Source organism: Pan paniscus, chromosome 1 (genome assembly GCF_029289425.2).
Source record: "Pan paniscus chromosome 1, NHGRI_mPanPan1-v2.0_pri, whole genome shotgun sequence".
Classification (NCBI taxonomy): Eukaryota; Metazoa; Chordata; class Mammalia; order Primates; family Hominidae; genus Pan; species Pan paniscus.
Genome location: NC_073249.2, coordinates 118,501,127 through 118,515,290, shown reverse-complemented (window position 1 = coordinate 118,515,290; position 14,164 = coordinate 118,501,127). Strand labels below are relative to the sequence as shown.

General features: G+C 36.1%; 1 protein-coding gene across 1 annotated transcript in view; it reads left to right on the top strand.

Moving 5' to 3' along the window:
- STXBP3 (syntaxin binding protein 3) overlaps positions 1–14,164 on the top strand; it is a 65,178-nt gene that overhangs the window by 45,412 nt on the left and 5,602 nt on the right. The window contains exons 12-17 of the mRNA XM_034932506.3: positions 4,063–4,128; positions 5,311–5,391; positions 6,719–6,857; positions 7,105–7,211; positions 8,636–8,728; positions 10,704–10,789. Coding sequence (XP_034788397.1) covers positions 4,063–4,128; positions 5,311–5,391; positions 6,719–6,857; positions 7,105–7,211; positions 8,636–8,728; positions 10,704–10,789 — 572 coding nt within the window. The remainder of the gene's footprint in view (positions 1–4,062; positions 4,129–5,310; positions 5,392–6,718; positions 6,858–7,104; positions 7,212–8,635; positions 8,729–10,703; positions 10,790–14,164) is intronic.

The window sequence follows — 14,164 nt, the reverse complement described above, 5'->3', positions numbered from 1 at the left end:
GCATTTGGGAATTTTCTAGTTATCTTTCTGTTACTGAGTTGTAATTTAATTATACAGTGGTCAGAGAATGTGCACTATATGACATCAGTCTTTTAAAATACGTTAAAACTTCATTTATGGGGCTGGGCATGGTGGCTCGTGCCTGTAATCCCAGCACTTTGAGTGGCCAAGGCAGGCGAATCACATGTGGCTAGGAGTTCAAGACCAGCCTGGCCAACATGGCGAAACCCCGTCTCTACTAAAAATACAAAAATTAGCCATGTGTGATGGCACACACCTGTGGCTCCAGCTACTCAGGAGGCTGGGCAACAGAGTGAGACTCTGTCTCAAAAAAAAAAAAAAATTGATTTCTGACCTAGCATATATTATCATAAGTGCCCTATGTGTATTTGAAAGGAATATAAATTCTGTATGTGTCAGTTAAATCAAGATGGTTAATCATGTTCAAATCTTCTATTTCTTTTCTGATTTTTTTTGACCTGCTCTGTCAGTTACTAGAAGTGGTATATTAAAAACTCTGATCATGACTGTGAATTAGTTTGTTTTTCTTTAGTCCTTTCAACTTTTGAAGTTATATTAACTGATAAAGCTATGTTAAGTTCATTATACATTTAAGATAGCTATCTTTCTGTTGAATTTGGCCTTTTATCATTATAAAATGTCCCTTTTATTACTTGCAGTATTTCTTGTCTTAAGGTCTACTTTGATGTTAATACCACTATATCTTCTTTCTTTTGTTAGTGTTTACATAGTATATCTTTTCCCATCCTTTACTTTCAACTACCTGTGTCTTGATATTTAAAATGTGCTTCTTAAAAAGAGCTTGTAGTTGAATTTTGTTTTTTTATCCAGCCCAAAAATCTTTTAATTAGAATGCTTGTTTAGTTCATATATATTTCATGTAATTATTGATATAGTTAAATTTATATCTAGTATCTTGTTTTCACTTCATTTTTTATATTCTATTCTTTTCCTTATCAAGTCTTTTTTAAAAATAAATCCCATTTCGTCTCCAATATAAACATTTGTGTTTTGCCTTTAGTCCTTCCTTTAGTTATTATACTGGAAATTTAAAAATGTATTCTTACCCTAGTTTAATAGTATGTCCTGAATATGTCATGTCCTGAATAATTCAGGAATCTTATAATAGTTTAACTTTATCCCCTTTCTCTTTTGTGCAGTTGTTTCATGTATTTTACTTCAACGTATGTTATAAACTCAAGATGTTATTTTTTTCAGAAAGAAAAACCCAAAAAAATAAAAGCAAGATGTTATTTTGTTATAAACACTCAGTAGACTTTTATTACTACCCACATATTTATACAATCTGGTACTGTTTATTTCTTACTGCTCTTCAGTTTTTCCAACTGGGTTAGATTGAATTCTCCCAGCTTTCTTTTTGTCTGAGGACATCTTTGTTTTGCAATTTTTTCTAAGATACTTTTGCTCGATTTGGAATTCAAAGTTGGCAATTTTTTTCCTTTCAGCAATTTAAAGCTTTCAATACATCACCTTCTGGCTACCATAATTTCTGCTGAAAAAAGGCAGCTGTTAAGTATTATTGTTTTCCTGAAAATAAACTGTGTTTATTAATATTTTCTCTGTATCTTTGATTTTTTAGCAATTTGACCATGATATGCCTTACTGTAATGTGGTTTGCTTGCTATTTATCCTCCATGGGGTTTGCTGAGCTTCTTGAGTCACTGGGTTGATAACTTTATGTTTGTAAAAATCTTGGTCATTATCTCCTCACATCTTCCTTTTGTCCCATTCTCTCTCTTCTCTCTTTCTGGGACCCCAGTCAACATGTTTTTTAGATCTCTTCACTGTATTCTATATCTCTTACATTCTGTTACCTTTTTTTTTTTTTAACCTCTCCGCATTGCAATTGAATGTTCTCTATTAACCTGACTTTGAGTCCCCTACTTCTGTCTTCTGTTGTATTCAGTCTGCTATTAAACCCATTCATTGTATCCCTTTGAAAACTGAGGTATAAAGCAAAATTTCCCCTTTATAGTATACAGTTCTGTGAGTTTTGACAAATGCACACTCTCATATAACCACTACCACAATCAAGATAGAGAATAATGTCATCACCCCCCAAAATGTCCTCATGCCCGTTTGCAGATAACCCCTTAACTCAGTCCCCATCCCCTCACAACTACTAATCTGTTTTCTGACCCTGTAGTTTTGCCTTTTCCAGAATGTCCAATGAATGGAGTAATACACTATGGCTCTTTTCATTTAGCATAATGCATTTGAGATTCATTCATGCTGCATGCAAGAGTAGTTTCATTACTTTTTATTGCTGAGTAGTATTCCATCATATGGATGTACCACAATTTGTTTATCAATTTACCAGTTTCAGAACATTTTAGTTTTTCCAGTTCTTGGCAATTATGAATAAAGCTACTATAAATATTCACCTTCTTCATATCAGACATTCATGTCTGTGAACAGATGTGATCATTTGCTTGGGAGGATACTTAAGAGTGGGATTGCAGGATCAATAATAAATGTATGTTTAAGTTTATAAGAAACTTAAATTATTTTTCCAAAGTGGCTGTACTATTTTACAGTCCCACTAGCAATGTATGAAAGTCGTTCATTGTGCTTTTAACTTAAAGTCTTATATTTAACTCTAGGACATTCATTGGATTTTTAGAAAATAAATTCTAGTTCTCTGTTAAAATACTCCATCTTTTGATCCATGTAGTCCATCTTTTCCTCTGTTTCCACTTTAACATAAATGTGTTACTTTGAAGTCTTTTTCTGCCAACAACATCTTAGGTCTACTTTTTTGGAGTTTCTTTGTTTTTACATTTTGAGGTGTTCTCTTCTTAGCTTTTTTATTGATGCATAGTAACTGTACATATTTATGAGGCATGTAATATGTTTATACGTGCATACAGTGTGTAATGATCAAATCATTGTATTTAGAATACCCATCACCTTGAACATTTATTATTTCTTTATGTTGGGGACATTTCCAATCTTTTCCTCTAGCTATTTTGAAATACAAAATATATGTTAACTATAGCCATCATTGTGATATCAAACACTAGAACTTATTCCTTATCTTGGGTCTACTTTTATTGACTGTTTTATCACTTGAGTATCAATCACTTTCCTGTTTCACCTATTAATGTTTTATTGTGCTAGACATGGTGGATGATACATTGCAGAGGTTCTAGATGATGCTGTCTCTACACAGAATGTTGAGTTTTGTTCTGGCAGGCAGTTAAGTTGCTGAGGAATAATCGTGATTCTGTTGTAACTTCATGTTAGACAATGTTATGGTAAATTTATTTCACTTTTGCACTGAGTCCTAAGGCATAGTCCCAGGACTGAATGTGTAGGATGTTCACTTAGGTCTCTTTACTTTGTCTAGATCAGGAGATGCTAGTATATTCTTAGCACTAAGACCCCTCTGAAATCTCTGTCCAACATTTAGCCACCCAGAAGTTGTTCTTTACTACACCTTTGAGGATTATGCCCTGTACATGTGCAGCTTAGGGGTTCAAGGACAATCTCTTTACACATTTTTGGGTTATGTTCTGTCTAGCTCCTTTCTCTTTAGCACTCTGCTTCACAAAATCTACCTCACAGCCCCAAGCTCTTATCTCCATTTTTTTTTCTTTCTTTCTTTTTTTTTTTTTTTTTTTTTTGCACCCAGGGAGATAATTGCTCTCTACTTGAACTGTATTTCCTTTCAGTGGTGTTTGGAAAACATCTTTAGGGAAAGGAAGGGTGCGTGCAGGGATCACCTTTGGTGCTTTCCTTCACTCAGCTGTCTCAGCTGTGAGCTATTTTTATCCATTACTTGAAAGCTATTTTATTTATTTGTCCAGTCTTATTTATTTATGAAGGGAGAGTAATGTTGATATCAGCTACGTTATTGTGAGTGAAACTGGAAGCCTCCTAAATTCTTCTTTCAAAAAAATTGTCAAATATTCAGTAAATTAACTAGATTTGATAATTTGTAAAACTCTAGGATTTCAAAGTTGTAATATGGAATAACTGAATCATAGGTTTGCCTAAAAAAAGTTTGATTTTTCCTAGACATCACTTAGTGCTCTTACCCAGCTGATGAAAAAGATGCCCCATTTCCGAAAACAGATTACTAAGGTAAGCAGTATTGTATATGAGATACCTAATTAGTTTTAGCTTATATTCAGTTTATATTCAGTTCTGTAGTTCGATTTAGCAGTGGGTTTCGTGGAATACTTGGTGTTATTTGTCCTCTAAAACCTTACTATAGGTCTGAGAAATATCCTATATATCTAAGCTTCTTCATAACTTCTCTATATGTATAACCTAGATTTATCTGAATCCAGCTTAAAGTTTCTATATCTTTGTCTTGAATAGCCTAACAGAGTCATATTTATCAACCTTACGAGAAATTCAGCACTAGATTGACTAGTGGATGTTATTCTACATGTTTCTTTAAAGTAATAGTTACTTACTAGTAGATTTAAGAGCATTTAAGCTGTTTAGTCAGGTAAACTATTTTTTTGCTCCTTAAAAACACTATCAGAATAATCCTAACATTTTTGTCATGTTGCACCCTAGTCAACCAATGATTTTTGTGTGTGTTAAAATACTTGAAACATTTAGAAAGATAAAGAGAATATGAACTTGAAGAACTTCTGGGTATTTTTCTCATGTTATTTTTCATTACTGTCAAACTCAACACAAATTCAACAATTCAACGCTTCCATCCCATTTATGCTGTCTGTTGATTGCCTCCTGTTGTATTAGTCTGTTCTCACAATGCTGTAAGGAAATACCCAGGACTGGGTAATAATTTATAAAGGAAAGAAGTCTAATTGACTCACAGTTCTACATGGCTGGGAAGGCCTTAGGAAACTTACAGTCATGGCAGAAAGCAAAGGGGAAGCCAGGCACCTTCTTCACAAAGCCACAGGAGGGAGAAGTACAAGCAGGGCACATGCCAGACACTTGTAAAACCATCAGATCTCATGAGAACTCACTTACTATTATGAGAACAGCATGGGGGAAATCACTCCCATCATCCCATGTTCCAAACACTTCCCATCAGGTCCCTCCCACAACACATGGGGATTATGGGAACTACAAGATGAGATTTAGGTGGGGACATAGCCAAACCATTTCACCTGTAAATCTCCTTCTCATTTACTTCCTTTCTTGAGCTGTTCCCTTGCTTACATGTTACCTTCTTTCACCTCAGCCCATACTTTCTTTCAGGCCTGTCTCAAAAGTTTAATATTACCAGTTGCACAAAAGTCATTAAAATCCTTTAAATGATTGATTTCTTCTGTTTTTCAGCAAGTTGTCCATCTTAACTTAGCAGAAGATTGCATGAATAAGTTCAAGCTTAATATAGAAAAGCTCTGCAAAACTGAACAGGTATGTGCAGAGTCAGAAATGCCTCTGTTCATAACAAATTTCCAGGATAAACTTTGTAAGTTAAAACCTAACTTTTTGCTTGATACAGTGGTTGGTTTTTACAGAATCACAGACTCTCTCTTATCAGGGGAGCCACCTAGGCAGTATTTAATGTCATTCCCCGCTAACATTAACAAGTAGCTGTAGAGTATCTTAGTAAACAGTCCCTCCTAATATATTATATATTTTTTGTTTAATGGAATGATTTAAATTTTGGGAGCATGATTTCAGGGTGGCATTGTTGGCAGGACCTTCTCAGTACGGGATTTAATATAGCATCCAGCAGAGCTCATTTTACAAGGGGCCTTTTATATCATGCCTCAACTGTTTAGACCATTGCCCCTCATAGAATACAAGCTGCATGTAATTTTAATTATTCTAATAGCCATGTTAATGCAGGTAAAAATTTAAAAGTGCAATTAATTTTATGAATAAGTTGGGTGCAGTGGTGTGTGCTTATAGTCCCAGCTATTCAGGAGGCTGAGGTGGGAGGATTGCTTGATCCCAGGAGCTTGAGGGCAGCCTGGGCAAGACCCTGTCTCTTTAAAAAAAAAAAAAGAAAAAAAAACTTTGACAACCTGATGTATTCAAAATATTATTTCAACATATAATCAGTATAAAAAGTTATTAATTAGATAATTTTGCATTATATTGCTTCAAGTCTCCTGGTGTTTCGTACCTACAGCACATCTTAATTCAGACTGATCCCATTTCAAGTGTTCAGTAGTCATATGTGGCTAGTGGCCACAGTACTGGATAGCATAGGTTTAGATTAATAATTTTTATCTTCTCTGATTTATTTTTTGACCTTTTGTATTTTGTATAAACAATAGTTTACAAGTGATGTTCATATTTTCTTGTGTAATGTCATCAGTGTTCCATTAAAATTTGACAAGATTTAGTAATAGATTTTGTGTGTTTGTTTTTTGTTTTTTTGAGACGGAGTTTCGCTCTTGTTGCCCAGGCTAGAGTGCAATGGCCCAATCATGGCTCACTGCAACCTCTGCCCCACCGGGTTCAAGTGAGTCTCCTGCCTCAGCCTCCCGAGTAGCTGGGATTATAGGTACCTGCCACCACGCCCGGCTAATTTTTTGTATTTTTAGTACAGATGGGGTTTTACCATGTTGGCCAGGCTAGTCTCCAACTCCTGACCTCAGGTGATCCGCCTTGGCCTCCCAAAGTACTGGGATTACAGGCGTGAGCCACTGTACCCAGCCAATAATAGATGTTTTTAACTAAAAAATGAATTTTGGTTATAGATCACTGACAATATTTTATTTTCATTAAGGACCTGGCACTTGGAACTGATGCAGAAGGACAGAAGGTGAAAGATTCCATGCGAGTACTCCTTCCAGTTCTACTCAACAAAAATCATGATAATTGTGATAAAATAAGAGCAATTCTACTTTATATCTTCAGTATTAATGGTAATGGAGATAATCACTTTTTAATAAGTATTTTACTACTGATCATAAAAGAATCTTTGAAAACTGAAAGATAGTTGCTGAACTTGGTTAAGATAAAAGGGAAAATATGAAATCGAGAGAAGACTGAAGGAGATATAATTTGACTGTTTTTTATTTTAAAAGCTTCATTCATGGGTACTACCTAAAGCCTTGAAATTATTTTGGTAGCAATTATGTGATTGTGCACTCATATTTTTACCTATTTAAGGAACTACGGAAGAAAATTTGGACAGGTTGATCCAGAATGTAAAGATAGAAAATGAGAGTGACATGATTCGTAACTGGAGTTACCTTGGTGTTCCCATTGTTCCCCAAGTAAGAAGTCTTATGTTGTGTATATACTTTATATGTATGTGTATGTATGGTTGTATGTATTAACTGTTTTTTTTTTTTATGTGGACAGTCTTCTTAAGTTCACTCTATAGATTTTGAATAAGTAAGCAATTAAAGATTTTGTTCTCTTTTCCATATGTAATTTGGGCAAATGCAGTTTTCTAGCGAATTTGTATTTTATGGCTTCTGTCATAATTCACTACTTATACTTTTGTCTTTATGATTCATTTATAACAATCGTCATATTTTAGTTAAACGTGTAACCTTTAACTATAATATGGCAGAGAAAATAAGTATATATTTTCTTGATTAAAAAAATTTAGGCTCGCTGGGTATGGTGGCTCACACCTGTAATCCCAACACTCTGGGAGACACTGAGGCAGGAGGATTTCTTGAGCCCAGGAGTTCGAGACCAGCCCGGGCATCATAGTAAGACCTCGCCTCTACAAAAAACAAAAAAATAGCCAGGTGTGTTGGTGTGTACCTGTAGTCCCAGCTACTCAGGAGGCTGAGGATCTCATAAGCTCAGGAGGTCAAGGCTGCAGTGGGCCAAAATCACACCACTGTACTCCAGCACAAAGCGAGACTCTGTCTCAAAAAAAAAAAAAAAAAAAAAGGCTCAAAGTCAAATTTTGAAGAGCTCTATTTAGAATCTCACTCTTTCCCATCTTTTTTTTTTTTTTTTTTTTTTTTGAGACAGAGGCTCTCTCTGTAGCACAGGCTGGAGTGCAGTGGCATGACCTCGGCTCACGGCAACCTCTGCCTCCCAGGTTCAAGCAACTTTCCTGCCTCAGCCTCCCATCTGGGATTACAGGCGCCTGCCATCCGCCCAGCTAATTTTTGTATTTTTAGTAGAGACAGGGTTTCACTCTGTCGGCCAGGCTGGTCTCAAACTCCTGACCTCAGGTGATCTGCCCGCCTCAGCCTCCCAAAGTTCTGGGATTACAAGTGTGAGCCACTGCATCTGGCCCCATCAAGTTTTTGTGTGTGTGTGTGTGTGTGTGTGTGTTTTTTTGAGATGTAGTCTCACTCTGTCACCCAGGCTGGAGTGCAGTGGCTCGATCTCGGCTCACTGCAAGCTCTGCCTCCTGGGTTTATGCCATTCTCCTGCCTCAGCCTCCCTAGTAGCTGGGACTACAGCCATCAAGTTTTATAATACTTTTATTTTAATAGACATATGTTCTGATATGATTATAAATAAATTTTAGCATTAAAGCACAAAATAATGTTCAGTGGAGTTATGTGACCACACTCAGATTTTTTAAAGTAGGCATCTCCACTCTTAGTTTTAAGTCAAATACAATATAGTATTTACTGGTAAATTAAATATCTTCGTTAGGAAACGTAAGAGTATTATATTTGAATAGAATTACTGGTTTTTAATTTTTTTCCTCTAATTGTATTAGTCTCAACAAGGCAAACCGTTAAGAAAGGATCGGTCTGCAGAAGAAACTTTTCAGCTCTCTCGATGGACACCTTTTATCAAAGATATTATGGAGGTAAAAATCATTAAAATGTTTTTTTCTACCTGAGTGCCCTCTTTAAAGTATTCTTTACTTTTTGTAGTTTATGTCAGTCTGAGTATATGTATTGGGCAGGAAGTTTCTGCAGTGGTTGGAGGCTTCACAAAAAAGCCTGTATCTGGGAAACTCTTGAAGATTCTTCTTTTTTTTTTTTTTTTCTTTTTGAGACAGAGTGTCACTCTATCACCCAGGCTGGAGTGTAGTGGCACAGTCTTGGCTCACTGCAACCTTCGCCTCCCAGGTTCCAGCAATTCTCTTGCCTCAGCCTCCCGAGTAGCTGGGACTACAGGCACACGCCACCATGCCTGGCTAATTTTTGTATTTTTAGTGGAGACAGGGTTTCACTATGTTGGCCAGGCTGGTCTCGAACTCCTGACCTCATGATCCACCCACCTTGGCCTCCCAAAGTGCTGGGATTACAGGTGTAAGCCACTGCGCCCGGCTGAAGATTCTTTTCTTAAAGACCTCAGACAAACTCACACCACTGACTGTTTCAAAATAAAAAAAATAAACACATATATGCTTTATAAAAAATAGTGCTTTGTTTTAATAACTGTATGTAGCAAAATATAATTTATTTGAATGAAAGTTCAACAAAATAACATTTGTATGTGGACCACTATTAGAAAGTATTAGATGCCAATATTCTTGGAAATGTTTTTGGATTAAAATGTAAACTTCATTATAGTTTGCTGTCAGATGAATCATGCCTTTAATACTGTTTACACTTAGAGAACATTATTCAATTATAGGAAATTATAAAATGAGCTAATTTTAAAATTATGAGCTTAATAAAATCATGACACTGATTCTTCGGTCATGATCATATAGTTTTTATTCCCCTTTTCCTTTGACTTAAACCCCAGTTTATACTTTCTTTTGGGAGCTAATTTGGTACAGTGCATAACTATGATTTCACTGTTTTGCTTGGCTAATTTTATGTTATTCACACATGCTTAAACATATATGAAAAAATCTAAAGAATTTAGACTTTGTTTTCTCTAACATAAGAATTTTTTTTCCTTTCTCACAGGGATGATATAGAACTAAGTAGTTTCTTATGGCTAGTTTTTTGTTTTTTTGTTTTTAAACATATTCCTAATCAGTTTACCATGGCTAGTATTTGTAAAATAAGAAATGACTTTCTTGAACCCCTTAACAAAGATTTGCATGTTAAATTCAGAAAATACACATTTGGATCCATGACAGTCTTAGGCCTTTAGAATTTCTCCTGAAACTTGATTTCCTCCCTTCTTGCAGTCTTACTGAAATATTCTTGGACTACTGAGTACTTTGTGCCCAATCCATGTGCCCACTTGTTAATACTACTTGTACTACCATGCTGTAAAGCAGTGGTCTCCATACTTTTCAGTTCATGCACACCTAACCATAAAAAAAATGTGAGCGTGAACCTATTTACTTATAAGTTAAGCATTACTGTAATAAAAAATATATAATCTATGTATACAGTATATTTATATACATACATATATCATAAAATCTAACATTGAAAAAAGGGAAAATTTTAAAGAATAAAATGAAAAGGAAAACTTCCCATATCCCATTGAATTGTCTTGAGTACCCCTAGGCCATAGCAGTAGTAGCTATGAAGGGCAAAGCTTTAGAAGTGTGTCACGACTGGAATAATGATTAGAGACCCCCGGCACCATAGAACTAAAGGCTCTGATAAGGTGCCTGGAATCCTTATAACAGCATGGGGACCCTCCAAATGAAGAAAGGGGGTCATGCAGCAAATATTGGTGTAATAAGTAAATGATTTCACTGATTTTTGAAGGAAATAAGGTTTGTGAGTTTCAAAGAAAAGGCTAATCTTATACTAAATATTTATGTCTAAGGTTCCTCAATTGCAAATGCAAGTTTTGACCTTTATGCCAAACAAAGTCCTGCAATTTACAATTTTATTGATGGAATTAACTCTTTCCTTCCTTAGGATGCTATTGATAATAGATTAGATTCAAAAGAATGGCCATATTGTTCCCAGTGTCCAGCAGTATGGAATGGTTCAGGAGCTGTAAGGTAAATTCTACAAGTGAAAATCAATGAAATTTTCATTCTACGGACTAATAATTTAAAATGGTACACAGATACTCATATTTGGCAACTTTCTTTCAAGTATATAATCCTGTATTTTTTCTTTAACTGTAACTGTTTTAAATGAATCCAGATAAGCAATATGAAAATGTACTTTATTATAAAAAATATTTTCATGAAACAAGAAGTATTTCCTTCCCCACCTCCTCTTCCTTCACATAGGAGAGACCTTAATCCTTTTTGATAATTATTTTTGTGTTGAGGTACTTTAAACATTTAAAAAGATACAGAGAATGTTACAATGCATACCCTTATGGCCATTGCCCAGCTTATTAACTAAATCATTATAATTCAAGCTTCCTGTATATCACACTATGGTTTTATTATTTTCCCTTATTTTCTGTCCTGAATTTGGTGTTTATTGCCTGTATGTCTTTATACTTTTTCTACATATGTTTGTATCCTAAACAGTGTCTTGAGTTATATCTTGCAGGATTTCCTCTTGATCTTTGGCTTTCAGCCGTTTAACTGTGTTGTGTCTAGGTATAGTTCTCTTTGTGTTTATTCTACCTGAGGATTGTTGAGTTTCTTAAATCTGCAAGTTAATAATTTTCATCAAATTTGGGAAGTTCTCAGGCATTATTTTTTTCAAATATTTTTCTGCTCCTTTCTCTCTCCTTCCTTTCTTTCTGAAACTCCTGTTACACATAAGTTGGAGGGTTTGACATTGTCCTGTGAGTTACTGAGGCTCTTTTCTTTCATCTTTTTAAAATTTGTTATTGTACTTTCACATGTAGAATTTCCATTTGATTTTTTTTTATTTCCATTTCTGACTGTTGAGATTCCCTGTTGTTAACTTGTTACCATATTTTTCTTTTTAATTCTTTCTATCATATTTATAACTGCTTGGAAGTCCCTAACATCTGAGTCTACTCAGGGTTAATTCCTACTGAATGTTTTTTTTCCCCCAAGTATGAGTCACACATTCCTGTTTCTTTGTATATCTACTAATTTTTGGTTGAAAATTGGACCTTTTAGATAATGTATTATAGCAACTCCAAATTGTTTTAGTAATTTGTGTGGACTTTCAACTATGGAATCTTTCTCTCTTGCTCTCTTGTAGCCACTGATGTCCTTGTTGAGTTTTTAAAAATTTTTAATTTTTTATCTTAGCTTCTAGTGGTTGCCCCTATGTCTGTGTAGTTTAGAGGTCAGTCAGTTATCTGTTCAGACACTTCAAGCCTGTATGGCTTCTATCCTCTACTGATCAAGCTGAGTGTGGGTTAGGGGTTGCATTCCAAAATAGACAGTTCTTAAGTCTCCCTCCTTTTTTTAATTTTTTTTTTTTTTTTTTTTTTAAATAGAGGCAGGGCCTCTCTCTGTTGCCCACACTGGAGTGCAGGAGTGCAGTGGCATGATCGTAGCTTACTATAAACTCAAACGCCTGGGCTCAGATGAGCCTCCCACCTCAGCCTCCCAGGTAGCTAAGGTTCCAGGTACATGCCACCACACCCAGCTAATTTTTAAATGTCTTGTAGACATTTAAATGTCTTGTAGACAGGGTCTCACTATGTTGCCCAGGCTGGTCTTGAACTCCTGGGCTCAAGCGATCTTCCTGCCTCAGCCTCCCAAAGCACTGGGATTATATATGTGAGACACTGCAGCCAGCCCTTTTTTCCCTCTTTTTTTTTTCCTGGACTTTCTCAGGTTTTCCCCACACATGCATAGTTTAGCAGTCAACTAATGATGTGTAGAGAGCTTATCTTTTCTTTCTTTGGCTTCTTTACTTCTGGGATTTCCTTATTAAATTTCTACCTGGCCGGGTGCGGTGGCTCATGCCTGTAATCCCAGCACTTTGGGAGGCCGAGGCGGGCAGATCACTTGAGGTCAGGAGTTCAAGACCAGCCTGACCAACATAGTGAAACCCCACCTCTACTAAAAATACAAAAATTAGCTGGGCATGGTGGCACACTCCTGTAATCCCAGCTATTCAGGAGGCTGAGGCAGGAGAATCGCTTGAACCTGGGAGGTGGAGGTTGCAGTGAGCCAAGATCATGCCACTGCACTCCAGCCTAGGTGACAGAGCGAGACTCCACCTCAAATTAATTAATTAATTAATTAATTTATTTATTTATTTATTTGTACCTGATTGGCTGCCCATCCTAAGTTGAGACCACACCTAGCAAAGCTGCAGGATTTTGTACTCGCCTCACTGCCCCACCTTGAATCAAGTCTTCCACCAATGCAGTAAAGCTATAATTTTTATCTGACTGAGCTGGGAGAGCAGTGAGGGTTAGATGCAGCCCAGGCTAGAAGGTTACATATTCACCACCACCATTCTTACCAGATATGTTAGCAGATATTCAAGATTAAATGCTTCTCAATTTGTTGTCTGCCTGTGGTTTCCAGTTAACCTGAAATGTTTTGTTTTCCCCACAATTTCATCCAGGAATATACTTGTTTTCTTAGAGGGGAATCTCCTGACCACCTTATTCTGCCATGACCACAAGTGCTCTCTATCTTATGTTTTTAAACTTAATATAGTGTCATATTGTGTGTCCTCCTGCAGCCTGCTTTTTTGTTTCTGTCACATTATGTTTGTGAAATTTATCCCAGACTGATACATGCATAAATTTTCACTGCTAGTTGGTATATAGTTATATGAGTATAGCAACTTATTCGTCTGTTTTCCACATGATAGAAATTTAGGCTGTCTCAAAACTGGCATTATTACAAACAGTACGCAGTGAGCATTCTTGTACTTTTACGTATATCTGGATAGGGTGCTTCCCTTGGACTGAGGACTTTTCTTTACTTTTGTTTTATTTTTTCCTTTTCTACAAAAGGTTTGGAGGTTATGTTATCTATTTTTATTCTTGTAGCAGTTTATTACTAAGCATATTTGACTCAACAAAGTCTAAGATTAATTAGTATCTCTGCCTTCCTCTTGAACAATACAAGAACCTTAGACCAACTGGATGTAAACCATGCCACCCCTTAAATGTTATAATACTTCATTTGTGTTCACTTTGTATCTTTTTTACCCCCCATATTACTAAGCAGCATTATTGGTTTTTTAAAATTCAGTTGTATGTGCATGTGAACCTGTTAAATCGCCCACCACCCCTTTCGTGTGGGCTCAGTTTCTTTCTTTCTGAAGTGTATCCTTTGATGTGGGTCTGTTGGTGGTAGTCTTTTTTATTTTTTATTTTTTTCCAAGACAGAGTCTTGCTCTGTCGCCCAGGCCGCAGTGCGGTGGCAGGATCTCGGCTCACTACAACCTGTGCCTCCCCCGGACTCAAGCAGTTCTCGTGTCTCAGCCTCCTGACTAGCTGGGATTACAGATATGCACCACCACGC